The sequence below is a fragment of the Netta rufina genome, assembly GCF_964035555.1.
Source record: "Netta rufina genome assembly, chromosome: 2".
In the NCBI taxonomy this organism is placed as follows: Eukaryota; Metazoa; Chordata; class Aves; order Anseriformes; family Anatidae; genus Netta; species Netta rufina.
Window position 1 is genome coordinate 86264536 of NC_140124.1, and position 27554 is coordinate 86292089.

Sequence of the window (27554 nt, forward strand, 5' to 3'; positions counted from 1 at the left end):
TTGCTATCTGTGTCCCTGTGAGGGACGGGGTAGCTGTGGGACAGCTGAGCCACGTTACACACCAGGAGATGTTTCATTGTGAGTCTGTTTCCATTGTTACCGAGCAACAAGACGACTCACTGCTAATTTAGCAGCTCCATTCTTTTTGTGCCTTACTTGATAAATCCCTTTCCAGGAAAGAATTCACTGCTTAAGCCACTGTCTTGCTCTTTGCAGTTGCTTTGCACTGATACACTGGATGATAACCTCTAGTTTTACTGTGGTTTTTTTTTGGCTAGGACTTGAGAAACTTGGAGAAACAGAAGCAAGTGGAGTCTGTTAAATTTACTGCCACATAAGGGAGATAGAGGAGAATGACCACAGTTTCCCATGGAGCTGAAAGGCAGGCAACTGTCTTTAAGAATTTCGCCGTATCAGCTGAACCACTTCACAGGATAGGTCACCAACAGCACCAAAACTTGTCAAAGAAGACGTGCATGCCTCTTGTGAGAGGTCCTGAGAACAGACATGACTTTCCCAGTTTTGAAGAGAAAGACAGCAATTCCTTCCTCAAATTCCACCCACACACCCCTCCAGTTGGGCCAAATTACCCCTTATTCCCACACCGAGATGATGTGCCTTTAGTAGATCCCTGCTCAGGTTTTGTGAGTGCAGGAGGGGATGCTGATCTGCAGCCACATGTTGGAAGAGCTATTGAATCCCTGGTGGACTACAGTGATGTGAAACCTCAGCAGCGGGTTCCCATCGTGGGAAAGGGGGCCCGGACTGCCCACAGGAGGCACATGATCCTCCAGGAGGAAACCAGCCAGGACAGACGGTGGAACTCCAGAGCTGTGCCAGCTGCTTCGGTCAGGGCAAGGCTTGGAGGTAAAGCAGACTGATACTTTTATCTCTTAATCACTAAAAAAAATGGTGATGTTTAACAAATAAATAAAATGAGTTTCTGGACACCATCCCTAAGGTTCTGAAAGAACACCATTATGAAATATATTTGTGCTGGATATTTGAATAGAATGCAGTAACTGCTGTAGAATGCTTGATTCACTGTCCTGGCTGTAGTAAAGAGGTACAAGTCAGCAAATTCTAATGAGTGTTTCCAGAATAAAATAAAACAATAAAATAAAATAAAATAAAATAAAATAAAATAAAATAAAATAAAATAAAATAAAATAAAAATATATCTTTTGAAGCTAAGTAATGTTTTAAAGAATGTGTGTAAATTGTGAAGCTATGTACAGTAGCCATGATGAGTTTTAACCTGAAATAACATGTCACTGCAAAGTGTTAGGAAATCCCCTGAATACTTCCGGCATTTCCTGACAAATAGCAGAGCAGAGCATTTAAGACTTTGTTCAATGTCTAGTTGATGGGAGAACAGAAATCCTTTAGGACTTCTTAGACCACCACATCTTGATCAAACTACATATTACCTTCCTACTTTATTTTAATGTCAAGGTGGGTCTGATTATTTCATGTTAATTACAACATCAATGCAGACATTTACTGTGAAACCAAATTGGGTTGATGGTTAATACTCAAAGCCATGGTCTTATGAAAATTCTGGAAAGCATGACTATCTATCCAGGGCTTCTAAAGGCAGACATCAGTAGTAGTAAGCAATGTGTTTGAATTTTTCTGAAGATTTGGCCAATTCCCACAATTTTCACAGAGAAATGCTTATTACAGCTGGAACAAAAGTTTAAGAGAACTCAGACAACATGCTTATGTCTCATAGATGGGGAAGGCATTTCTTAGAACATAATAAATAAATGTAAATAAACTGCTTGGCTCCATTTTACCATACAGAGATAACACACAAACTTCATAGTTATCTGTACTTTGTTCCTATTATTGTCACTATGAAGTCTCTAAATACAAAAAATTCAGGTTTCTTGTTTCTGTCTAAGAAGTCACTTTAAATCACTTGAAGCCTATTGCAGTCCAGTAACAGAACCCAAAAGCACAGAGGATAAAAAAATAAAACCCCATAATTTTCCTTTTTTTTTTTTTTTTTTTTTCTTGTTCATATCATTTTTGCTCTGGTTTCTCAGTTTCTGTGATTTCTATTTACTTAACAAATTAGATCTCAGATATCACTCAGAACTGATCAGGTGTTTTTTTTATTCAAGCCTCTGGAAAAGTGAACAGGAAGGAAGGTTTGAGCTATGTGTTTCTAGCTGGTCATTAATTTTTCCATTTCAAAAAGATCAGACAGGCACAGAGGTAGAGATACTGTGGCAGATGTAGAGACACTCATGAAATGAACACAGACAAAATCTGAAACTGAATGTCATCAAATCAGTGATATGGGTTACTATCAAGAAAGTGGTCCAGAATGCAGAGTAGCTTGGGAAAACAGATAGAAACTGCCTGTGACTTTCTGTTGATTTGCCATTGGGTAAAGTTAACCATTAGAGTGAAATATGGACTTCACGGAAGCTGTCTACAAAAGCCAAACTTAACTTGGGTACAAAACCTTGAAACAGATAGAGTCCACCATAAACATATTAGGAAAAGCTGTGCAAGTGTTCTGCCAAAGCTAGTATTCATTTATAAGTTTTCCTCTGATGCTGAGGTATTGACTACAAATGTGTGAATATAGATTAAAAAGTAGATGTGATTTATATTACTATTCCTAATGAGACCGCATAAACACATCCCAGATTTCAGCTATACAATTCAGAGCCCAGCTACCAACCCCCAGGCACGTGATGCTTTGAAAGTTGCTAATCTGTCTTGACACCAGCCCTGAGACATTCCACTTCTAAGTCATTTAGGGAAGTTGCACTGAAAGAGAGATCAGTCAGGCATTTTGCAAGCAAATTGTACAGTCAGTTTCTGCACTGTAAAAAAACAACAACAACAACAACGACAAACAGAAGCAGCCTTTGGGACAGATGAGCTGAGATATATGGAACATCTGCAATATGCAGGAGGTTTTCTGTAGTGAGAAAATGTACAGATTTTACTCTGGCAATCAGCACTGTTACTTTGAATTTTCCCACCAGCCTTTTGCATCTACTGAGCAAAGCAAGTTTACAGAGCAGTGAGGCTCTGTAATATCAAAGCATGATGAGAAGCTGGCAAAGAAGGTCATTTTAAGACCTAAGCCAACCAATTAAAGGAAATAGCTTAAGAACCCAGGACCCATCCCTAGAGGCGCTCAAGGCCAGGTTGGATGGGGCTTTGAGCAACCCAGTCTAATGGAAGGTGTCCCTGCCCTTGGTAGGGGGGTTGGAACTGGATAGTCTTTAAGGTCCCTTCCAACACAAGCCATTCCATAATCAAGCAAGCATGCCATTGTTCTTCCCTGGTGTATTTTCCTATCACGATGATTTTTGAACCAGGGATTCCTGACCAGGAGGTGGTGTCCTTGTAGTTAGTAGTCGTGGATTCATAATTTGTCTTCATTGATTTATCCAGTTGCTTTTTGAATCCATAACTTAACTCCCAACCCTCTATTTCCAGATTATGTTAAGCAACTGAGTGCTAAACCCAGATGAGTTGCCTCCAGGTATCTCTACCAAATATCTCTGTCCACCTTAAAAACTGGCCATTTACCTGTTCCCTCTTTCTCTGATCTAATCTTCATTCTAGTGTTGATTTAAGAGGCTCTGTTCAAGAATTTGATGCAGAACTTGTTGAAATAATTGTGATCACATTAAACTCCTTCCCAATGGCCTTTTACTAGGAAGAGTTCACTTCACAGTGCTTCCACCCCAGAAGCAAGAAGCATTTTCTCCAGAGCACCGATCATCCAAGACTAAGTCACACATTGAGTATGAGGCACATCAGCCTCACCTACCTTTCATATGATGTTAAAAAATGACTGTAACCAATGTTGGTGCTGCCTTAGTGTGTAACGTAGGTACTTCATAGGTACTTAGGGAGTACCTTTTACCTGCCTGCAGAAGGAAGAAAAGCTAGTCAGAGACTACAACATGATAAGCAAAGAGAAAAAAAAAAAAAAAAAAGTGCCATTTGGAAACCATAAAAGTGACAATTCAGAGTAGTCATAACCAACATGCATAGCCCATAATAACTGCAGCACATAAACAAAGTCAACCAAGAATGCAAACTGGCCTGCAAGTAGGCTGAAAAATATAAGTAAGAAGTTCTATTAAATAATTATCCATAACACAGCAAAATGCCTAATAGCATACTGCCTAATAAACTGGTAGGTTATCCCAAAAAAACCTGCATAAAACCCCCAAACAAACTCTTGAGGACTGACTGCCATTGCATAAATGGTAACTTTGGTTTTGCTAAGGATTTGATTACTTACTGTCTCTGTAATCATGTATTTCACTGCACATTTGTTTTTCACATGCCCAATAGCAGAGATGTTTGTTTATTTAACAACTTTGTTCTTTATCTCTTGCTTCTTTTGTCACTCGTCTTTCCAATCTACACTGTTGTTTTTATGCTTACATAAAATCAGTTTTCAGTGGGTGGTTTGAGCCTTTTCTTTCACAGAAGTAAAAGAAAAGAGAAGTGATGTTAATTGGTCATGTTTATTTTTCATACATAAAGAGAGGTAGAATAATTCACCAAAGAATTTAGCAAAAGCATCTGCAACAGTTATCTGTACACCCTTCAGATGGCATTATTGTCTCTTGCTAGACCCTCTGAAGTCATCATTACTACTAATTTTACAATATAAACAGTCAAAAAGTGAACAGTTTTCAATTGACAGTGAAGCTTTTCCTTTAACAAACAAGAAAAAAAATATTATAGTTTTCATGGTTTGTGGGAAATGGCTTAGAAAAGTGAATGAGGATATCTTCAGTTCACTCAGAATCACTCAGAATCCAAACCAGAAAATACCAACATTCTTTATCCATCACTGAATCCTGCTTTGCCAGATTAGAGACTAGTCTAAGTAATAAACTGACACTGGCAACATTATTATGATCTCGGTAGTTAAAAGTGACAAAGCCAAGCCATTGATGGCCCAATTTGGACGACAACAGATCATGCTGTTTTCAATCTAAAAACTAAAAATGTGGACTAAAAATCTAAAATGTGGACTAAACAAATCACAAGGGGCACAGAAACCTCCTGAAAGTTAACTTAAAGAAAAGAACTATTGTAGTTTTTATGCTAGAGTTTTCCTCTGAAAGCAAAAAGAGAAGTAAATGTCAGACAACTAATCATCTCAGCAGCAGGATGGTGGAATCAAGACAGCTAATTAAAGTATACAGTGCCGAGAGCAGAGATCTGTAGAAATTCATATGTACAATTACCAAAGCAAATGTAAAAGTATCTCCAGATCCTCCTAAGGACACTATAGCTGAAATGAGTTTTACTAATACAGTGCAAGGAACAACAGTTGCAACCTTTAGCTCTTTAATCAATGAATAAGAGGAAGACTACTTTAATGGAATTACTAAGATATATGCATATATGTGAGCAATCTGTGTACTGTAGAGGGCACTAGTACACACATATTCATGACATAATTACAAAATTTCAGACATAAAACTTAATGGAAGCATTCCCATATGAGTGCAAGTCATATATTTGCAGATAACATTTAAAGTTTACACCAAGCTGATGCAGTGAAGATGCAGATGCCGTCTTTACTGCAAGCACTTTGCCTATTTAAGAGACTTTTTTCAATTGAATTGTTTTAATTGGAGAGGAATTCAGTTTGAAAGCTCTCTTCACAGTACAAAAATCCATGAATTCTTTCAAGCTTCTCAAAAACAGCAAATTAAATTTATAGCGTACTGTGCAAAAAATCTCTTTCAAAAAGCAGGTTGTATTATTTCACTATCTACATACAGCATTTTGACACTAAATCTAGTGACTTTTGCCTGTGACTGTGATTTTCTTTTATACTTTTAGTAGCTAGTTCTTCAAGAGCTGACTTTTCATTCTGTACAGTGGTTTCCAACTTTTAGACTTTGGACAATCTTCTTCAAAGTATACCTTTATAGGAGAAGTAACTCTATTATCGTTTAGCTTACACTTTCTACATAGAGCTTCATATTTATCAGAATTTTTTAGGGGGGTCTGGAAGTGAAAAGCAGGTTGAAAAGGAAGGCATAAATAAGTGTTCCTCTTAAGGGAGCTGAAACTAGGGCATTATACCATCTTTCTGTTTGACTGTAACTCTTTTGGTTTCCAGCAAGTTTATGCTGGCTTACTAGTCAGTGCATATGTGAATCAACACTATCTGTAGACTATGGCCTCTTGATGAGTAAGCCTGATTTAATGGACCTAGTCAGGGAGAGCTCAGGTTATTGGAATATGAAATTGGGAGGATGATGGAGGGAGAGAAGTATCTTCAGGAAATCATTCACCTACTGCTCATGGAATAGCTTGTTTATTGCTAACAAGGTTGGCAAAACTATGTAATTGTAGAAATGCAATATGTAATTACTAGTTTGGGTTGCATTAGCAAGCTTTTAGTACAACGGTTGTGAGTTTGGATATTTTTCTCTATACATTTCATAGAACCATAGAACCACCAGGGTTTGAAAAGAGGTCTAACCGTCCCACAAATTTAATTCTGTACTTTTAATTCTGTACATGACGATAGGTGAAGTTGGCCAAACCATAGCAAAGTATGGTGTGGTATTATCTATCTTTTACTTTCAACTTCCATGTAATTACTTTAATGTACAATCATAGAATCACGTAATATCCTGAATTGGAAGGAATCCACAAGGTTCATCCAACCCAACTCCTGGCTCCACACAGGACCACACCAAAATTAAACCAAACATCTGGGAGCACTGTCCAAACACGTACTGAACTCTGACAGGCCTGGTGCCATGACCACTGCCCTGGGGAGCCTGTCCCAGTGCCCGAACACCCTCTGGGTGCAGAACCTTTCCCTGATGCCCAGCCTGACCCTCCCCTATCCCAGCTCCATGCCATTCCCTCGGGTCCCATTGCTGTCCCCAGAGCACAGAGCTCAGCACCTGCCCCTCCGCTCGTAAGGGAGCTGAAGGCCACCATGAGGCCTCCCCTCAGCCAGCTCTGCTCTGGTCTGAACAAACCTAGGGACCTCAGCTGCTCTTCAAACATCTTACCCTCTAGACCATACACCATCTTTGTAGCCCTCCTTTGAACACTCTCTAATAGTTTTATGTCTTACATGTATTAAGAATGTATAATATGTAAACATGAAAAAACATTTTTGTGGACATTTGTAATTCCTTTCAGAGTACTAATGGGTAGCTGAACATTGGTGCATCTTTTTTTTTTTTTTTTTTTTAATGGGAAATTATTAGAGCTATTTTCATTCAGTTTAAAAAAGTAACGGTTGCTGCAAAGGGATTAACACAACAGGAAGCCCTTTCTTTCAGGTTGGACAACTCCAGTGAAAGTTGTTCCTGCTTTGCCTGGCCAAAACCATATTTTTGCATTTTGTATGGATCCCAATCTCAAGGCAAGTACCTGGTGCTCTTGTTGTAATAAAGGAAAACAGTAAAATCATTTTATTTTTAACTCTGCTTTCCATGTGACGTACTTTTAGCAGTAATTATGGTAGTGTAGTGAAACTGGACTTATTCAATTCTTCATCTAATTAGGGCAAATGAGTGCATGCCTGATCAAATTTTAATGGGAGCCATTGTTCCAACGATACTCATTTTTGTATGTAAATATTCATTTAGACTACAATGTGGGACTGATATTACTCATGTCATATGTGTGTAACTAAAGACAGAGTAAGAGCAAAAACATTAGAACATACAAAAGATACCAAAACTACAACTGAAATTATATTATTACTTTAAAAATTAGGCCAGCTCATATTTGCTATAAATACGCATATATTTAATACATAAACACTATCTATGAGTGCAGCCCTGAGGAGAAGGACCTGGGGGTGTTGGTGGATGAGAAGCTCAACATGAGCTGGCAATGTGCACTCACTGCCCAGAAAGACAACTGTATCCTGGTCTATATCAGAAGCAGCATGGCCAGCAGCTTGAGGGAGGTGATTCTCCCTCTCTACTCTGCTCTCCTGAGACCCCACCTGGAGCACTGCATTCAGCTCCAGGACCCCCAGCATAGGAAGGACATCAACCTATTAGAGTGAGACCTGAGAATGGCCACAAGGATAATCAGAAGGCTGGAGCACCTCTGCTGGGGGAGTTGGGTTTGTTTAGTCTTAACAAGAGAAGGCTCTGGGGAGAACTTAGAGCAGCCTTTCAGTACCTAAATGGGGCCTACAGAGAAGCTGGGGAGGGACTCTTTGTCAGGGACTGTAGTGACAGGACAAGAAGGAATGACTTTTAACTAAAAGATGGGAGATATAAGGAAGAAACTCCTCTCCGTGAGGGTGGTGAGGCACGGAACCAGTTGCCCACAAAAGTTGTGGATTCCCCATACTTGTAAGTGTTCAAGGACAGGTTGGATGGGGTTTTGAGCAACCTGGTTTAGTGGGAGGTGTCCGTGCCCACAGCAGGGGGGTTGGAACTGAGTGATCTTTGAGGTCCCTTCCAATGAAAACCATTTGATGATTCTGTGATTCTATGATTCTACCTTATTTGGTGCAAGACTCAAAGAAAAAAGTAAATAAAAAGACATCAATCTGTCCATAGCACAAGTCTAATTAAGTCTTTCCTGTACTGAAAATGTAATGGTATCTTTCATCCTTCTACACTGATAAGAGTATTCGTAGCCCTTAAAGTGTTGCACATGCTTAAATAGGTCTCTAAGTTAGACTCCCTCTAATAGCTATGAACGTCATGTGAATATATCAGGCATGTATGAGGGACCAGAAAGTGCATTTGCTATGCCATTTTATAAATAACACAACAAATGGAAAGCTACATTCCTGAGGGGTAGAGAGGCAAGGTCATTCTACTAGTTTTTAAGTTTGCATCCACTTTATTAAATTTTCCTTCCTAAGTAAAAAACTTTATTAAAGTTCCTAAGTAAAAACTTTATTAAAATTTCCTTCCTAAGTAAAACTTTTCAGAAGTAGAGCCTTTCTCCAAATAAATCTCCAGTGCTGGCTGGTGAAGAGTATGAAATGGCATGTTTCACTTTCTTACGTGAAAGAAAATATTAAACTAGGAAAATACAGATACGCTCAATTCACTCTTTAAACAAGAAATCATAATATCATATACCATTGCTTTCTGCCATTTCTTTGATTTCTCTTAGGAATTAAACGATCCTTCTGCGGGCTGGAGAGAAGAAAAAGCAAGAGACTATTTCTACAGGTCAAGTACTCAAAAGTGAGACATGGTTTCTTTTAAGAATATTTTTTGTTTGTGCCTTGCTTCATTTTTTTCATGTTCTTTTTGCTTTGATGCACCTTTAGGTAGCAGAGCATATGAGACTACAATTTTTCTATCACTAAGGACTTCTTGTCTTGAAACAGCAATTATTTAGCGTAGGACTCGTCTCATTACCTGTAGTTATCTAAAAGTTTGTATCCAGACTGTGCCATTCATCTCCACTTCCTCTATAGGCAGTGAAGAGAAACTGGAGCTTCCTAAAGGATATTCTGTACATCTGTCTTGAACAACTGCCACAGGCAGGGTGTCTAATCTCTGTTTATACCGCTTAACTGATTTTTCAAGCTTAGACAAATCCTATCATCACCACAAGTGTATTGGAAAATAAACTATTTCTTTCAATTAGTAGATGAGAGTTTTAAAGAAGAGAAACTTGTGAAACTCTGCCATAACTACATGTTCCCTGACAGGCAACATATAATTCCAGTCTTTTTATGTCCCTTTAAAATAGAAATATACTTTTGTTTTGTTTTGTTTTGTTTTGTTTTTTTCACATCCTTCTTTGTCACAGAATTCTGTATTATCTAGCTACAGATTTCATTCAGTAATGATTATATTGGAGAATTTTTACCTCCTTTTTTATTGTTATCCAGAGCATATGAAGAAGTTCCTTGGGATAAGATGTTACCATCCAAAATCGAGCCTCCAGAATCAACAGTGGAAGTGATGGCTGATCCTGTTTCCCAGTGTTTCACAAAAAGGAGATACAATCCTGAGCCTGAAATAAGCCAAGTCAGTGAACAACTTCTTACCAACTCTTTTTTGGTTTTGCTAATGAAATGTAGCCTATATATTGTATAGGTCATACAAACAAACCTACAGTAATGATTTCAAATAAAAATAGTCCCAAGTGAGAGGTCAACATCATTATTGAGTAATTGCCTCAGATTGTTTCATATGTTTTCCCTTTTTCCCTCTGTAAATTGTCACAGAAGAAGATATTCATACATATTACCCAAAGAGAGGACAAAGGTATTGATGAAAAATTGTTTGACAGGAATGATGCAGTAGCATAAGAAGTCTTAAGTTAGATAGATTATTTGTAATTACTATCTGTAATAATTATTTTTTTTACTAAATTATAATTCAGTCCTGCAATTAGTTCTGCACAGGTCATCCTTTCCCTAACAGTTTATTTCACTGGTGTATTGCTGAATAAGAATCTATTAAGCCAAATTAATTAGGTAATGATGCCTTACAATAAACATCTATTTGTGATTTTAGGTTATTGGAAATCTTTGGGACAGATTTCAGACAAGATCTTTTACCTCTCCACAGAAACCAGTTTGTTTGTAAGTTTCTTTTTGTTTGTGTGTGTGTGAATATCAGTGTCCTCTGAACACTTTGTTTAGGAAGTCTGTGTACAGTTAATTAACTCTTAAGACTACATTCAGCAGCATTCTATAACTTGAGAAGTAAAAAGCAGAACAGAAGAATTCTGTAATGTAAATGAGTGCCATGATTGCATATATCTGATGTTTTCATCGAGACTTGACATTTATGAAAATCCCACAGTAATCATACACATTTACAAACTTGAAGTTTTATCTGCTGTGTAGAATCCCAAACAACCTTAGAGTTTTAAATGAGGCCAATAAAAGACTGATAAGAAATTCAGAAGGGCTTACTCAGGTAGTGAGCCAAGTAGAGATGGGGATGAAAAGCATGGTCAAAGCAAAGTAGGAAAGCTAGAACTTGCCTGATTTCAAGGCCACGGCCAGCAGGTTTGCTTGGCCAAACTCAGTGGACAAGTGCAGTGCTGGGCACTCAGGCATTCAAAGTCAAGCAGGCACCTCTCCAGAGTGGGAAAGAGATAAGAACATACTATCACTGGCTTCTTGGAAGTTGTTCTTTCAAAAGAATATAGATGTGGCCAGTGAGTGCAGCTTGCAGAGACAGAGCAAGAGAGGAATTCAGATGTGAAGTTAAGTTTTCCCATATTCTCAAGAACTGGTTAAAGCATTACAAGTAGAAAAGCAATTCATGTTTAAAGAAAACTTGCATATACGGATGTAGGAAATTGCCTGAAGTCCCAGCATCTGAGGATGAGGGTTAAAAGGCAAAATTCTGCATGCTGAACTGTGTTGTTTAGCATATATGCCAACATAATCATTTACCACAGTCTTTTACCACAATTCAAATGAGCATTGCATCATTCCAAGAGCAAAACTTTGACTTGTCACCACATCTCTTTTGGGACCTCATAAATATTCTGTCAGGATATTCTGCCTGCTGTAAAAAAAAAAAAAGTGATTGATGTATTTTGTCTTTTAACAGTGTAAGCCGAAGCTCTCGAATCTGTCATATCCCTTTGTATACGTGAGTACAATGTCCTCTGGTTCTTTCTACTTCCTATATTTTTGATTTAGCCCAAGCAACAATTGTAGATGATGCAAGAAGCAAGATATAGACTATGGGTTCTATTCTTAAGGTGTTTTCTGGTGCCAAGGGGAGGGTGTGCTGAGTCTCCTCTGCTTGTGGGTGACTCCAGTTTTTTACCTGTAAAGTGTAAAGTAGGATTCATTATGTCCTCTTTGAAAGAATATCCCAGTGTGATCATTGGCATAGCCAAAAGCACAGGGGATGATAGATTTCTATGTTGTTTCTGCTCTTCACAATCCTCTTCCCTACACATATGCACTATGTGCTGTCATTTGTTATGTGCTGCAAATTCAGCAAATGATTGCTTTCATCTTGGGATATGCCAAACACATGGGGCAATTCATCTCCACATTTTTTTCTTGTGGACCATTTTAATAAATAACTAGAAATTTGGAGTATGCAGTATATGGTTCAGCTACCTCTACCATCTGTTTTATGAATAATGTACATGACTTTGATTTCCTTTCTATCCAAACAGTGGCTGTGTTGGTGCAGTAAATTTTGAAGACATTGACAATGCCAATGTAGACTTAATCATGTTTAACCGTGTGCGAACTTCAAAACCTCGCTACACAAGCACTGCACAGTATGTTTCTCTTATTATCATGATTTTGATACTGCATCTTGAGTTCTTGTTACTTAGGAAAGGTAGAGAAAGTATTAAAGGTCTATCCTGGGTCCAAAAGAATTTAAAAACTTGGGAGGAACACTCCTTATAGTTTTGAATAATTTGAATGAGGTTCTGTTAACTCAGGAAGCACAGTGGGTTTTTAGGTTCAAGACTGGGCTTGGAAAGTCCTTTTTAGTAATTGAGTCAATAGTAAATGGCCTACAGTAGTAACTTCTTAGAGTGATTGATGATTGATGATTGACCATTTTCTCTATAAATCTAAGGGACCTATTCAGCCTAGATACAAGAAATTGCCCAAGGCAGCTCTTACAAAATGAGCAGAGTTGTCTACTGAAATTGTGGTATAACCAATTTTATACATCTACTTGCATTATGGTAAATTTTAATGCAACCTTTTCTGACTCTATATAAATTTTTCATAGAACATTATAGCCTGATTCTGTACTGCACTGCATTAGTGTTACAGTTTCAAGGAAATCATAATCCTAACACCCAGCATCATGCTTTTTAACCAAAAATGTTGATTAGGTTTTTCTTCCATTTTTTTCAGAAATTCAAAACTTTTTTTTTTTTTTTTGGTCTCCCCCCAGCTTTCAGGGAAATATCCTTGTCACAGGAACATAATGGTAGTAGTTAATAAAACTTGTATGTTCACATATCCTTCCATCAGTGCTAGTTTTCTGATATTGAGGCTAGAATTTCAAAATCTGGGAGCTGCACTGCGGCCCAAGTGACCCTGATACCCATCTAGTACAGCATGGTCATAATGGCCTGACAGTAACTGACTGCCAGATGAAAATCTGTCCTCAGTCTGCGTTATCCTGGGAAGTACAGGCTATCTGTGGTAACACCAGTGCAATATACCATCTTGGTCAAATGAACTCGTCATGATCAGCAGGCTCTGGCCTAGGCTGGGATGGAAATTGGAGTATTCTCTCACTTCTGCTGTTAATCTTGCTAGACTAATTGCACAACTGAGGTTTAAGAATTTGACAGGTGTCTTTCCCTTTTTCTCATTCTAGAAAGGTTGTATGTGAAACTACTCTGAGCATATCTTTTAGATCGCACTCCAAAACACCCAACCTGTGTTTCCTGATGATGCTCAGGCAACCAAACACACACATTCCTATAACTGCCCAGCAGCAGGAAAGAGATTTGTGTTACATCTAAGGCTCAAGTGCCAAGGACATGGAAGAGAAAGTTCTGAGCTCAGTGGGTCTGAACCATTATGAACAGAGTTCTTACTTCCAAAAAATCTATGTTTATTTTCAAACTATGGGATATTTTGATACTTCAAACTCCTCTTTTTAATATTTATGAAAAAGAGACTATGGCATTCTTTGATGAGCAGTATGACTTTTGGAATGATAAAAATGTGATTTTTAACTTCAGCCACTAGATGGCCTTCTAGTTTGCAAAAGCTCTCTGAATACCATTAGGAACACCACCTTAGTATTTATTAGTTATATCACAAACTTTGATATTGAAAGGTTTTCACTTTAAGCCTTTCCTAAAGTATTCTTTAGTAGGTTGAGATGGTATGAAACATTTATTTGCAAACTTTTGAGACAGACAAAATGGTGAAAGTAACAACATAATGGTAAGAGCTAAATATGGTGAAATAAAAGAGGAAAGAGACTGTTCTGTTTACCTTATAAGATTTTCCCTTTGCATAGGCCTTTCCCTTTTTTTTTTTTTTTTTTTTTTTTTTTTGCTTTCAGTAATCTTGCGTAGCCCACATTTGTGTGAAAACAACAAAGGAGATATGTTATTGGAGAAAGAAGAGGGAGAGAAGCTGCAAAAATATTTCCCTCTCGGTTCTGAAGAAAAGGCAGAATGCTGGGCCTTACTCACATATAGTATTGTATGTGCTAAACATCCCAGTTGCTGGGAACTGGCTTGAAAGTGACTGCAATTTCTGAGCTCCATCTGGGTCCGTTCATTTCCATCTCACGGTTTCAAGGAGAATACCTATCATTTTGCATGCTGCCTTACATGCTGCCACACATTTTGGGAAAAGATCATCATCATCCTTCATACAGCCCTACACATTATGGCAGTAGGTTCACAGACAATATAAGGTGTTGAGCATTGTAAGATAGCCAAATTTGACCCATATTACTGCAACCAAACCTATTAATATCAAGCTGTGAATGTACCTAATGCACCCTTCTGATCGTTTTATCTCACCTCCTGCACAAGGCATGGTTTCTCACAGTCTTCGTCTAACTCGCAACTTCTGCTTGAACTAGAACAGAAAATAGTAGAAAATGATTACTGAGAAATGTGCTTTAAAATACAGCACACACAGCACACGCCATAGTGCTGAATGGAGATTTCTGAAGTGAGCAGAGATATTAACCCTTAGTTCTGCCAGATCATGCAGCTGTTGCTGTTGAGCTTTGGAGAATAGAAGCTGATGTGCATGCAGGGCTGCAAACAGACAGACATCTTGGCTGGAGCTATTTTCAGCATATAGTATCATAGTGGATTTATACATTTAAGCAACAGGTTCTGTATTACTATCTCCGGTATTCTCCATGTCATTTTCTTGTTTTTTAGTGAGTAAGGCAATGAGTTTCACTGATTTCTGGCAAGCAGGAGACCAAGAGCCCTGAGACCTTAAAGATTCAGATATCTCAAAGGTGTGAAAAACTCAACTCCACCTGAAAAAAAAATCTATTCCTAAAGAGCTCTTCATAAAATATATTTGTTCAGTATGTCTATGAATGCAAGATATCAAGATTGCTATGATTTAAAGCAGAAGGAAGAAAAAAGTTAGAAAGAAGACATAAAACTGATTCCTGTAATATATATTTCTATTGTTTTGCTTTTTGTGATTTGACAGTAGTTCTGGATGGATATATAAAAGGCTTAAAGGCCACTATATTCCCACTGAAATCTTAGATATATGTTAGATATATGATTTGGATTTAGAAGCATAAGTATGCTTTGTAAATCTGTGAAATGTAAAAATCTCTTTGCAGATAGTCACTTTCGCTCTTTCATGGACTAGCAGTTGCACTTCCTGCCTTTAGCACTTAGGCAACAGCACTCAGGCAGTACTCAGGAGGGAGACACTCTTCTTCCACAGACCATGCAAGAAAGTGGTTGCCAGTCAAATAATTAGCAAAGCTGAAACTTGCTAAGAGTCATCTGTCATGTTATTTTGCACAGACAAACAGGAAGAGTGGTGAACCTGGGCATGTTTTGTATGTTACCCTTGTGCCCACCCTCTCTTCCTTTTGGTAGAACAGGAAACCATCTTCTGTTTTTCTTCTTTTTTTTTTTTTTTTCTATTTTTTTAAGGAATTAGAAAGAAGATAAAAGTCATGACTTATGCCGCAGTTGAGCCTAAAAGCCCCTAGGATAAGATCAACCATGTTTAAAGGCCCTGCACATATACACAATGCTCCAGATAATACACTGAAGTCCCTACTGTACAATTTGGAACTTTTACAGATGGGAATCTAGGTGAGATTAAGTGGCTTGCCAAATCCCACTGAGAATCTATTGTACAGTTAGGATTTAAACTTCATATATCCAGAGTCCCACACTGTGCCTTTTTTTGTTGTTGTTTGGTTGTGGCTTTTTTTCAAATTACCATCCAGGATCTTTGATTAAGTATGAAGATGATGAGCCTGACCTGAGAAAAGTATTTCCACAGCTCTGGAAAAAATTTTTTTTTTTTTTTTTTCAAACTCTGATCTTTAAACTGAAATAGGGCTTTGCTTAAATGTCATTAGAGAAAAATAATTAGCAGAAAATGTTGGCCACATTTCTTAAAAGTTAGGCTGAGATACAAGTGAAGACTTAGGAATTTAAGTTATCTTTTATCCAGCCTTTAATCTCTGTCATTCAGACGCAGAATGGTTGTTGAAGCCTTCATCACATGTAAAAAGCCATGTCATAAGTGTTGTGACTCAGCTGGAAGTGTTAAATTTATGTCTGGATTTATTAATCAAAACTGTTTATGTTCTGGTGGCAGTCTAGGGTGGTCAGTGGGCAAGAGAGCTGTGGAAATACTTTTCTCAGGTCAGGCTCATCATCTTCATACTTAATCAAAGATCCTGGATGGTAATTTATTTCTTCTGATCCTTTTCCAGGCTTTCATTAAAGCCTGTCTTGGGGAAAGAGATTGTTTGCATAATCTCTTGAGGTTTGTTCCAGCTCTGGAATGTAGCATCGTTCTTGATATCTTTGCTTTGTGTATTGACTCCTAAATTTGCATTAGAATGAACTTGTTTGTCTCTTCCATCCTTCTTAATCTTGTAATGTGTGCCTAAAAGCTGCAATTGTTCACAATCACAATTCATAATCATAGAACAGCTTGGGTTGGAAGGGACCTTAAAGATCACCTAGCTACAGCCCCCCTGCCATTGGTATGGATGCCACCCACGAGATCAGGTTGCTCAGGGCCTCATCTAACCTGGCCTTGAACACTTCCAGGTGGTAGGGCATCCACAGCTTCTCTGGGCAACCTGTGCCTGTGCCTCAATACCCTCTGAGTGACAAATTTCCCTCTAACATCTGATCTAAATCTCCCCTCTTTTAATTTGAAACCATTCCTCCTTGTCCTAGCATTATCTGACCAAGTAAAAAGCTGCTCTCCATCTTTTTTATAAGCACCCTTTAAGTATTGAAAAGCTGCAATGGGATCTCCCTGGCGCCTTCTCTTCTCCAGGCTGAACATCCCCAGCTCTCTCAGCCTTTCTCCATAGGAGAGGTGCTCCAGCCCTCTGATTAACCTTGTGGCCCTCCTCTGGACCCTCTCTAACAGCCCCACATCTTTCTTATGCTGGGGACCCCAGACCTGGATGCAGGACTCCAAGTGGGGCCTCCCAAGGGCAGAGCAGTGGGGCACAATCACCTCCCTTGACCTCCACATTTCTATAGCAGCACATGGATCCGGCTTCATTACCACATAAATACATAAATAAATAAATAACATACTGGACTGTTTTTCATCTTTATTTCACATTTTTGATAATTTTATTAAATCTCCAGTTCTTATCATTTCTTTGCCAGGGATGTCATACAAACATTTTAAATAAAAATCTGTTAAAAAAAAAAAAAAAAGGAAATTGTTAAGAAAGAATACTCTAAAAATATCTTTTAAACATATTCCTATATTCCTACTCTAATAAAGTCTTTTTCACCAGTAGATCTCCAAAAATCTCCTATAAAGCATATTATGATCTCATTTTACTTCTCAAAGCTGCATCAACTGATTTACATTGGTAGAGTACAGGAGTCGCAGGCTTAAATCTTGTCTTTTCATGCCATTAACTAGCAAGCTTCCAAAATGAATACTTTTATACTTTCATGTATTTGCATTGAATGCTCCTTGTGTAATTTTTTACAGGCATACTGGCCAATATACTTCCAGAGGCTCAAGTGGCAATTTTTGTTGTTGTATTTTTGAACTTACTAATTTTTTTTTGCATAGTTTCTTTTTCTTGCATGTTTTTTATTTCCTACTTTCTCTTCTTGTCTGCCTGCTGTAAACTCTCTCCTTGGATTTGCTTTCTTTTTCTTCAAACCCCTAAAGTATAAATTCCACTGGAATTAATGAGTTGAAGATATTTGCTTAACAAGATTTCCTGATCAGGATGGAATTAAGTATGTGTTCATATACTTTGCAGAACTGAGAACTGAGACCTCTGGTGTTTTATTTTAGGAGACTCTGGAATATGAAATGATTATTCCTATTTTCCTTGGTCTGTTGTTGTTTCTTACTGATTTGATTAATAATTATTTGCTTATACTATTTATTCATTTGTAGGAAATGAAAAGCACACTTGATTTTGTATGTCACATAGCTAACCAAACACCAGGTAGGGAAGCAACGGAGAGCTAAAGAGCATGTTTTGTGCAGCCAGACAGGCTTTTGAAAATAGCTCAGCAACCACACTTGAAAACCAGAATTCAGAAAGAGCTCACATTTTGGGTGTATGTTGATTGCTAAGCTCCTCTGTAAATCTGGCCACAAACACCACAATGAAACTTTTAGATACTGAGCACTTGAAAAATCTGGCATGTAACTGCTGCTTCGACCCAAGTGTGTATCAATGAAGAGGGGGATAGTCAGAATTCAGAGGAAACACTGTATTTTCAGCTCACTTGGGCAAGTTGCACAGGAGAAGTGACTTTGCAGCACGGCTACATTGACTTTCAGGAAGGCTCAGATGGCTAAATTCTCTGCGCACTTTTGACATCATCTTATTAATAAGTGAAAATAAGCAGTGACCCAATCATTCTTTTTTGTTATTAACAACTACTTTGAAAAAAAAAATCTTTCTTATTCAGAAGTGCATTTTTAAATCAGTAATTTAGAAACCCACACAGAACTTGGGTTTACTGCATCATATGGATTCCCAATGTAATCATCTGCTCTTCTCTTTTTCTTAAATATCCTCATCAGTATGTAATTTTGTATAATCCTCCTCCAGTGCATAGTCACCAGCTTTTTCCTTCAGTTGACCTCTTCCCCATTCAACTGCTGAAACAAGGTTATGCTCGATGTGGTATTTTAGTTCTGCAGGTGTTTTAAGGGTCAATGGAAAAAAAGCCTCCCACGCTGGTGATGGGGATTTCCTCTGTAGCATTCATGGGCAGGGCTCTGGTAAGTGCTCAGCCTGACAGACGCAAATAACTCTCCTTCTTGGCATTGTTAGAACTCCCTTACACCCTCTGTGTGTTAGCAGTACTTAGTATAGTAATAGTGCAGTACACATAGTGCATTCCAGCATACACAGCAACAGTTCCTATCGATCATTATATCTGCCTTGTGCTCTTCTCTTTTGTGTGTCTCTTCTATTACAGTACAGCCACTGCTTGATTTCCCACTGTGGTACTTACTGCAACCTCTTGAAATTTGACAAAAGAAGTTAGAATAGAGATTACATTTTCTTGTTCCACATTAAAAGCCTCTGCCTCCAGAGTTAAACAAAAATCTGTCATTTGCATTTTAAAACTTGCTACTCATAATTCATCGGCTCTCATAATACTCAGTAGAGGGCAGTGCTTACACAAGACATGTGCGATCTACCAGAGTGCTGTTTTCTCAGCAGTACTTTTGACGCATCAGCTGGTTCATGCTTTTAACACTGAGAAAGCAGATTATGCCACTTACTTCTGAAAGATGAAGGCTGAGGAAGCTGAAGTGACTTGGCCAAGCCATGGAGGTTCTCTATATTGGAGAGAGACTGGGATCTGACCAAAGTCCATTTCTGGGAGCGGTTGTTTGAAATGGGAACTTAATACACTAAGTTTCCAGGAAGATAAAGTCCTAAGTGTTTCAAGTCCTGGTTCTTGCGCAAAGCTGTTCTTTGAAGCTATCCTTTATTCTCAGTTTCCCAAGCACATTGGGCAAAATGCTACTATCACACCAGTGTATCTGTAGTGACTTCAGTCATATTTCTTCAGTGTACAGTCAGCTTCCAACTGACTGTGTGCATGCATCCCTTATCATTTCAAGTTACCACAGAAACCTCACAGGCCACAATTAGCAGGACCCTCTGCTGCCTTGCACCTTGCACAGTCATTTACATGGACTGCCTAAGAGCTTTCCCACAATGTGTCTGTTCTTCAGAAACTGACAGCTTGTCCACCATGTATGTATTTTTAGTGGTTTTCCAATTTGAGTCATTCAGGGGGGTGGCAGGATGGGGCGGGGGGGAGTGGGGGGGAATGCTTAAATATCCTAATTTGACATTTTCCAAATTAGATTTTATTGCTGTCTTGACTTGATTTCTTGTTTCTGAAATATATATATATATTTATACTTAAAAAATGGGCTTGAAACTTTTGAATACAAAATTAAAATGGTCCGAAATTGTAGGAACAAAATGGTCTAGCTCAACCTGGTCCAAAATATTTCTGGGAAACCACCATTTGGGTGTTTTAATCCTTTTAGAAATCCCAAATCCTTTTGTAAATTCCCTATACTGTTTGATAGCTGAGGGAGAAGGGTACGAAATGCAGCCAAGAATGCTCTATTCAAAAATCCTATTGGTCCCATTCTTCACTCTATGTGGATCACCTTGTTTCGACTTCACAAGTTCTCTCAGGTATATTCCTTCCCAACACTGGGTCTGTATGCATTGAATTTCTTGACATAACATCACAGCAGAGGTATTTTTAACGTGGGTTATTCTACTTGGCAAATAGGATCATGGAGAGAAAGAGGAACCATAAATGAGTGACATGTAGATCTTCCTGCCAGGGAATTTGAGGTGGAAACCAGTTGCAAGTCTTACGTATTGTGAGTGAGACTCACCCATTTTGTAATTGCACTGACCAGAAAAGCTAATCAATGATTTTATCTGGTGATTTTGTTCTTTAGGATTTATGAAACAATGTTTCTAAGAAAGAGTAGGATGTTAAGAACTCTTTGCCCTTGAGTGCAAGATACAAATCTTCAGGGCTGCTTTCACGAGACAGAAATTTTGCACAACAAATTTTCATGCCTCACTCAGTTGCTCAGGTTGAAGTGCTAGATCCAAGGTTTTCAAGAATTAAAAAATTATTTGAGGCAATTTTGATTTTGCTCCTCTAAAGACAGCTGGATTGAAATTTATGTGGCAAACCTGGGCATCCAAACTTTGTAGATCCTACAACATCTCTTTCAGCTGCTGCTTCATAGCAGTATGGGTCTTCTGTGGGTCCTGTACTGTAGAGGGATATCTCAGATACCCTAAGGCATCTCAAATGTTTCTGTCAGTACAAGCAGGTAACTAAATTAGATCCACAATGTTTTTCCTAAAGACTACTAGGAAATAATCTTCAAAGACATCCAGAGATGGACATACAATACAGAAATACACCAAAGCAGAGGACATCCAGAATCACTACATTTCACTTGAAAAATCTTACAGCTTATTCAGCTGTTAGCATGGTATGTTTCCTACCATTAGGACTAAGAGCTTCTGGGATGATAACAAGGAAGTATATGAACAAGAGAGATGTCATGGTTACAGAAAGAAAGCTTGATGACGACAGCATAACCACAGAGGAGTTTTGTATGTTGCCCGGTGGTAGCCTGGCATTTAGTTGTTTTCTTTAGCAGCAACAATCTGGTTTAGCAGCTCATCAGAGAAGACACACAAGAGCTAGACAGCATGATCCAAAAACAAAAAACCAAAGGGGTATTTTTTTAACCTCAGTTTCTTCTGCTTTATCACATAGATAACCGCAACACATTTTTGCATCTTCTTTGCAGGTTCCCAGGAGAGCAGCTGCTTTACTGTTTCTTACTATCCTGGTAGTTTTTGCTTCTCCCTGCACATCTCCCTTCTCTTTCAGTGCTACATTCTTTCCACATGTTGTGAAGTTGATGATTTCTGTGAAACCTTTCTAACAGACAGTCTATAACAAATCTTTCCCTTTGGTCATCTCTCAGGCTTGATTTTTGGGTCACATTTTGTCATTTGTTATACTTTTCTCTATTCTTCTTGTTTTTCAAGCCTTAAAGGTCAGAAGATTTTATCAATCAAATGCCTCACAGTGCCTAATGTATTTGAATATCTCCACAGTTGTATAGTTATTATGTGAGTTAATTCCTAATAGGCTCATAAAATGTTGCAAGATAATATTGGGGCTTCTTGTTGTGATTTCTTCTCAGCAATGCTCACACAATTTCAAAGAAATCAATGAAATTTCTTTATTACATGTGAGAGATATGTCTTTTTTTTATAATGTATTGCCAGAGTAGTAAAACTATTTTCAGCCTGACTCTCAGAACGATACCACATTTTCAAGTTTGGTTTGGCTGAATGCATGGCCTTATACTCACACACACTCAATGTCCATTGAATACCTCAGTGGGATCCCTGTGTATGGAAATGAATTTTTCTACACAGTGTTACTTCATCTGCACATAGCCTGACAATTGTCTACTTTGACATGAAAAGGCAACTTTGTCTGCAAGCCTTTTTGGTTAATTCTGAAAACATGTTTCACTTCTATACCAGATTTCCAGGCCTCTTTTTTGCCACTGTGTGGCTGCTGTCAAGACAGACAGCAGGTCTGTTACTTGCTCAGCCAACTACTTGGGGATTCCCTATAGGGAACAGTTTCCTAAGTTCTACGGAACTGCTGTACTGATACTACAAAGCCATCTTCTATGGAGAGTCACACACTGCAGTGTAATGCAGGGAATGTAGCAGTGTGTGGATATATGGGTTTGTGCAAGGTTATTCCAATAAATAATAATAAAAATAACAACAACAACAACAACAACAACAACAACAACAACAATAATAATAATAATAATAATAATAATAATAATAATAATAATAATAAAGAACTAGGTTGTCCTTCTGCCAGCTATGGGTGCAGACTACAACATCTACTGCCAATGCTCCTGTGACAAGCGTAGTCCCTTGTAACTGTGGTAGATCAATACAGCATTTTGTCATTACCTCAACTATTCTGGTAAGGATTTTCAAAGACAGGTTTTGTAGTACACAACTCAAAGAAGTATCTGATAAACTTGATCTCCCTCATATGTCCAGTTTTGCATCCTGTGCTGAACTTAGTTGCAGAGAAGCAGATAATCAGCCTTACTGGAACAAATAGCTCTATGCACTTTTTAATTAAATGAACTGTTTATTTTTGCCCACAATACAGCAGAACCAAAAAATATCTAAGGTTATTTACCATTAATGTAGTCAAATGACCCACAAAAAGTAATACAGGTAAGGTTTATATAGTCCCAACTATTTTCTTGATTCAGTAGATGAAACAGCTTGCCATGGGCACTTACCCCCATATGGGGAGGCTGAATGTGTTTATAATTCAGTGGAGTCCTATTTTGAGCTGTCAGTATAGAACAGTACTGGTGGTACACGCTGAATAACTGTGCTGTAAAAAAGCTGTCATATTGGGGTATTAGATTGTTTTATTTTTAATCTTCATGGATTATCATTCTGTACTCATATATTTTTATTTTTTTATTTATTTATTTGGTATTGGTCCATCTCTGTTTCGTCTTCCATTTTCTAGTAAAATTTTCTGTTGTTATACCTCAAATAAGTAGAATACTTTCCTTAGCCTCTTTAAGAAACTTTCATTTTAGACTTCACATTAAAACTTAGGTTCAGAATTAACAAAAGGGTTTAGTTTTCCAGAATTTTGAACATACTGTCTTAGTCCTCTAGTGCACTCAAGCTAGATTTTAAGTTGATGTGTCTTAGCAATATTAGTAACGTTGCACAAACATGTAAATATATTCTAGAGGAAATTTAGAGAACTTTAGACTCATTGGGGAAATCATTTGTGTTTTAGGCCACATGAAATCACACCTGTTGGCCTAAAGCCTACTATCTCAATTCCTTTTTAATGGGGAATGTAAATATCAGCTAAATCTATATCACATTAAAAAAAAATAATAATATTTCCTTGTTTTTTTTGTGAACCACATGACCCCACATTTTCTTTGACATGAAGTGATGAAATGTGGCTTATGATAATGAATGATAGTACAGATACTCCAAGTACTTAAAAAATTTGAAAAAAAAAAAAAAAAAAAAAAAAAGAAAAAATATGTTGCCATACCTAACACAAGGGTTTGGGACCAATCAATGAGATCAGTATAACGCTGTTTTACTTATCTCGAAGAAGCTATGCCAGTTTATATATTTTAAGGACTTCTCATTATATTATGATGAATTTTCACCCTAAACATCTTTGATAGAGAAACACTAGCTACTTTAAAACTGATCTGTAAGCCATATGCCAAGTCTGTAGTCATTTAATTTACTATTTCTTGCACCCTGCTCTTTAACTTTTTTTTTTTTCATTTTTTTTATTTTTTTCCTTTTTTTTTTTTCTTTTTTTTTTTTCTTTAGCACTCCAAATATCCCTGGATACACTGGCAAGGTTCATTGGTCAGCAACCCACCCGGCAAATTCTAATCTTCCATCAACATCCCCATCAATAATTGCACAAATGCATGGGTAGGTATGAGGTATATTTCTCAGCTTGTTCATAAAGATTACAGGGAAATTCCTAATTGCATTTATTTATTTAAAGAAAAAATAAGTGTTAAGTATGACATTCCCTTGGCTTAAAAAATGCAGAACAGTTGGTGTTGGATCCCACCACATTATTGACGTGGTAATCTGAAAGCACCTTGAGATTTTTTAATTTTTATGAAACTTCATAAAGTATGTATGGGGAAGGTATCTTAACAATAAAGTAAATCATGATTTCTAAACATTTCTACATTGAGATGTATTTGGCTTGCCTATGGTGGCTAAGTCACAGCTTAAGTGACTTTTTTTTTTCTTTTCTTTTTTTATTAATCTGTGTGTTCTGGAAGATAACCATGAATGCCAAAGTAAAAATTCCCAAAATTGTGTGGTATGGCACTTCCACAATGGTGTCACCAGACTCCCATGAAGTGGGCATATGGTATACAAAAATAGTTGTTAAAAATGGGTGGATTTACTCAGATGGCAGTGAGATACCATCATGCCATGCCCCCACATTTAGGCAGCTCAGGACCCTGTGACTACAAAATCATTGTTCCCTCACATCACTATTGTGACTACTTCATGAACTGAATTAATAATCTTTACTCTTTCTTGGCCTGCTCAAGGCCTGTTAAAACTATGGACCACATTTCTGAAGTATGTAAGTGTCTCCCCTTATTTTAAACAGAGATGGACACTTCAGAACAAGTGAAAAACCCCATTCCTTTGATGAGAACAAAGAGCTCCTAACATAGTCATAGGTCCAAACCAGCTTTTCTCCCAGCTTCAGAATAGCTTAGTAACTATTTATTTCCCCTCCCTCTTTTATGATGTTGTGTTTTCTCTTTAGACTCTGATTTCTTATTTTGCAGAATGATCTAGGACATGGTGACACTGTCCAAGTTTCCATGTATTCCTGATAAATTTATCTTCCATTAAACAGTTTAATTGGCCTTAAGATTCTGTTCACAACACATTTCAATTCTTTTTAACACTGCCAGCAGAAAGTTTCCAGAAAAGGCTTGAGAAGCTTTAGGGAGCTGCCTGGCCTTTGAAGAACTCACCTTGTCAACTGTTTCATTGTTGTGCAAAATGCAATGCACTGACTTCCATTTATGCTATCCACCATGCATTCACTTCAGCTCTTTTTCTTTTGTGGTTAGACTTAGAAAATAGACAGTCACCTGTAGTCACAGTCCTTGTTGTCAGGGAATGAAAATACACAACAGTTTTGAGGCTGCATAGCCTAATAAAACTGAACTCAGAGCAGCTCGATGCAAGAGTAACTTGCTTGTAAATGTCAGACAATAAAAAGGCAAAGGCATCTCAGCAAGGATCATTGACAAACTTCAGACAGATACCAGATTTCAAGAGCAAAAAGACAGATGCCAGTGTGATCTAAGAATGGAAAACACATCTGTTACTTCATTTTACTTCCTACAGGTGTTACTGTGGGTACAGTTCAAAGTGGATCAATTTTGCTAGTTTTTGGTGGAGAGGAAGAGTAAGGTTCTTGTTCTGTGCTAATGGAGTCTTTCTAGAACCAGGAAAAAATCCTCTGGCTTTTTTGAAGATCACACCCGGAACCTGCAGACCAGCTTTTACCACGCTCTTTCTGAGCTGAATGGCACCTTCTCCTGAGATTAGTACCCCTGGCTGGAAAATTACAACAGACATTTTTTACTTTCTCTGCAGCTACTTTGGGAGTACGATAGTGTTCACTGACTTAAGGTGGAGGATTATATCACTCTGTGAAACTGTTTTGTAAAAGTATTACAGATGCTGGGAATCTCCCTCTCCCCACCCCAACATTATTTAGTGATGCCTATAAAACAGAGATGCTTAACATTTTACTTTTTCCCTTTGTAAAATAAGTGAGATAAATCTGTTAATTTTAGTGATCACACGTCAAGCTAGACTGTAGTGGAGAGGTGAAGAGAAGAGAGCTTATTCCTGGAACTTGGGGTCAGACTGCAACAATTCACTTCTACATGATTTTCACATGGGGCATCATGCCATTCTTACTGTTTTTTAAAATGGCAACCCCTTATTTTCTCGCTTTAATAATTCTCAAGTCAAATCCGTAATAATATCTTAGAAAGTAGCAAGTGATTGCACGTGGTGGATATTTATATAGCTGCTTAATTTGACATGTCTATAATATATGGTCAGTCTCCTGGAGACAGTAATGGGTATCATAAAGATTTGCTTCTCTACTGCTAACATAGTCTAATAAACATTCCTGTGAAAAGTATCAGTGATATCACTTACAACAGGCAGCATGCAACCACTTCTGTGTTGTATTTCTATTGCAAGGACCTTCCACACTATGTGGAACAAAGTTGTTTATACTTGTTTTAAGCATTCTGAACTCAATGCTGTTGTAGATATAGAACATCAGAAACATGGTTTCTTCAACTTGGAATATTAATGGTATTTTTGTATGTCAAGCTTTATTTCTGTATTGTGTTTTTATTTCTAGGTAATCCCTAGATGAAGTCAGAAAATAAGGTTGCAAAGTTTTTTAGTGCAGTTAAATTCTGACAGCACTGTTTACCTTTTTTCATAGGAAGGAATATTTTATATGCACCACTAGTTGTATGACCATGTCTTGGGTTTGCAGTAGTTAAGATAAGATAGCACTGCATTTCATTTAATTTTAGAGAGAAGGGCTGCACCTTTTCAGCAAGTTGCTTTGGAGTCTTCAAGAGTAATCTTTAGGTCAAAAGAAAAAATCTATTTATTTATTTATTTATTTGTTCATTTATTTATTGGAGACTGAATGAACACATGGTTCTGTGGTCAGTTCTGTGTCAGCCCTACTTCTGATTAGAGGTTTTGCAGCTGAGGAGATACATTATAAAACACTTTAGGTATAAGACTATTTATAGTGCCTCTTCCTGAAAAAAAATAGAAGAATACAGAAGTCTTGTGTAAATTGTTCCTTCTCAGACTGTCCCCAGAATATTTTCTAAACCCCACCCCAGTACCCTGTGTCACGGTGACTAGGCTTTTAGAACAGGTCCCACCATCTCTGGGGCAAATGGACAAAAGTCTTTATGAAGAATGGAATGAGGGGGGAGAAGAAGGTGTGTTCAGCAATATGAGAATGCATTTTAAAGGTCTTTTTTTTTTTTTTTTTTTTTTTTTTCTCTGTCTTTTTGTAACTATAGGTACATAGCAAAACATGGAAGCTCATCTCAGTATAATCACCAAGGACCTTTTTCACAAATGGTGACCCCAGTTAGTCCTCAGAATTCTTTCAACAAGACTCAACGAGAAACAATTACAGTTTAA

General features: G+C 37.7%; 1 protein-coding gene across 1 annotated transcript; it reads left to right on the top strand.

Moving 5' to 3' along the window:
- Positions 1-353: 353 nt before the first annotated feature.
- SPMIP7 (sperm microtubule inner protein 7) lies at positions 354-27554 on the top strand (the record flags this gene model as incomplete). Its single annotated transcript, XM_084281648.1, has 9 exons — positions 354-867; positions 7320-7402; positions 9130-9203; positions 9860-9998; positions 10491-10558; positions 11544-11585; positions 12127-12234; positions 24132-24239; positions 27431-27554. 9 exons carry the CDS (start codon positions 354-356, stop codon positions 27552-27554), a joined length of 1260 nt encoding a protein of 419 aa, XP_084137774.1.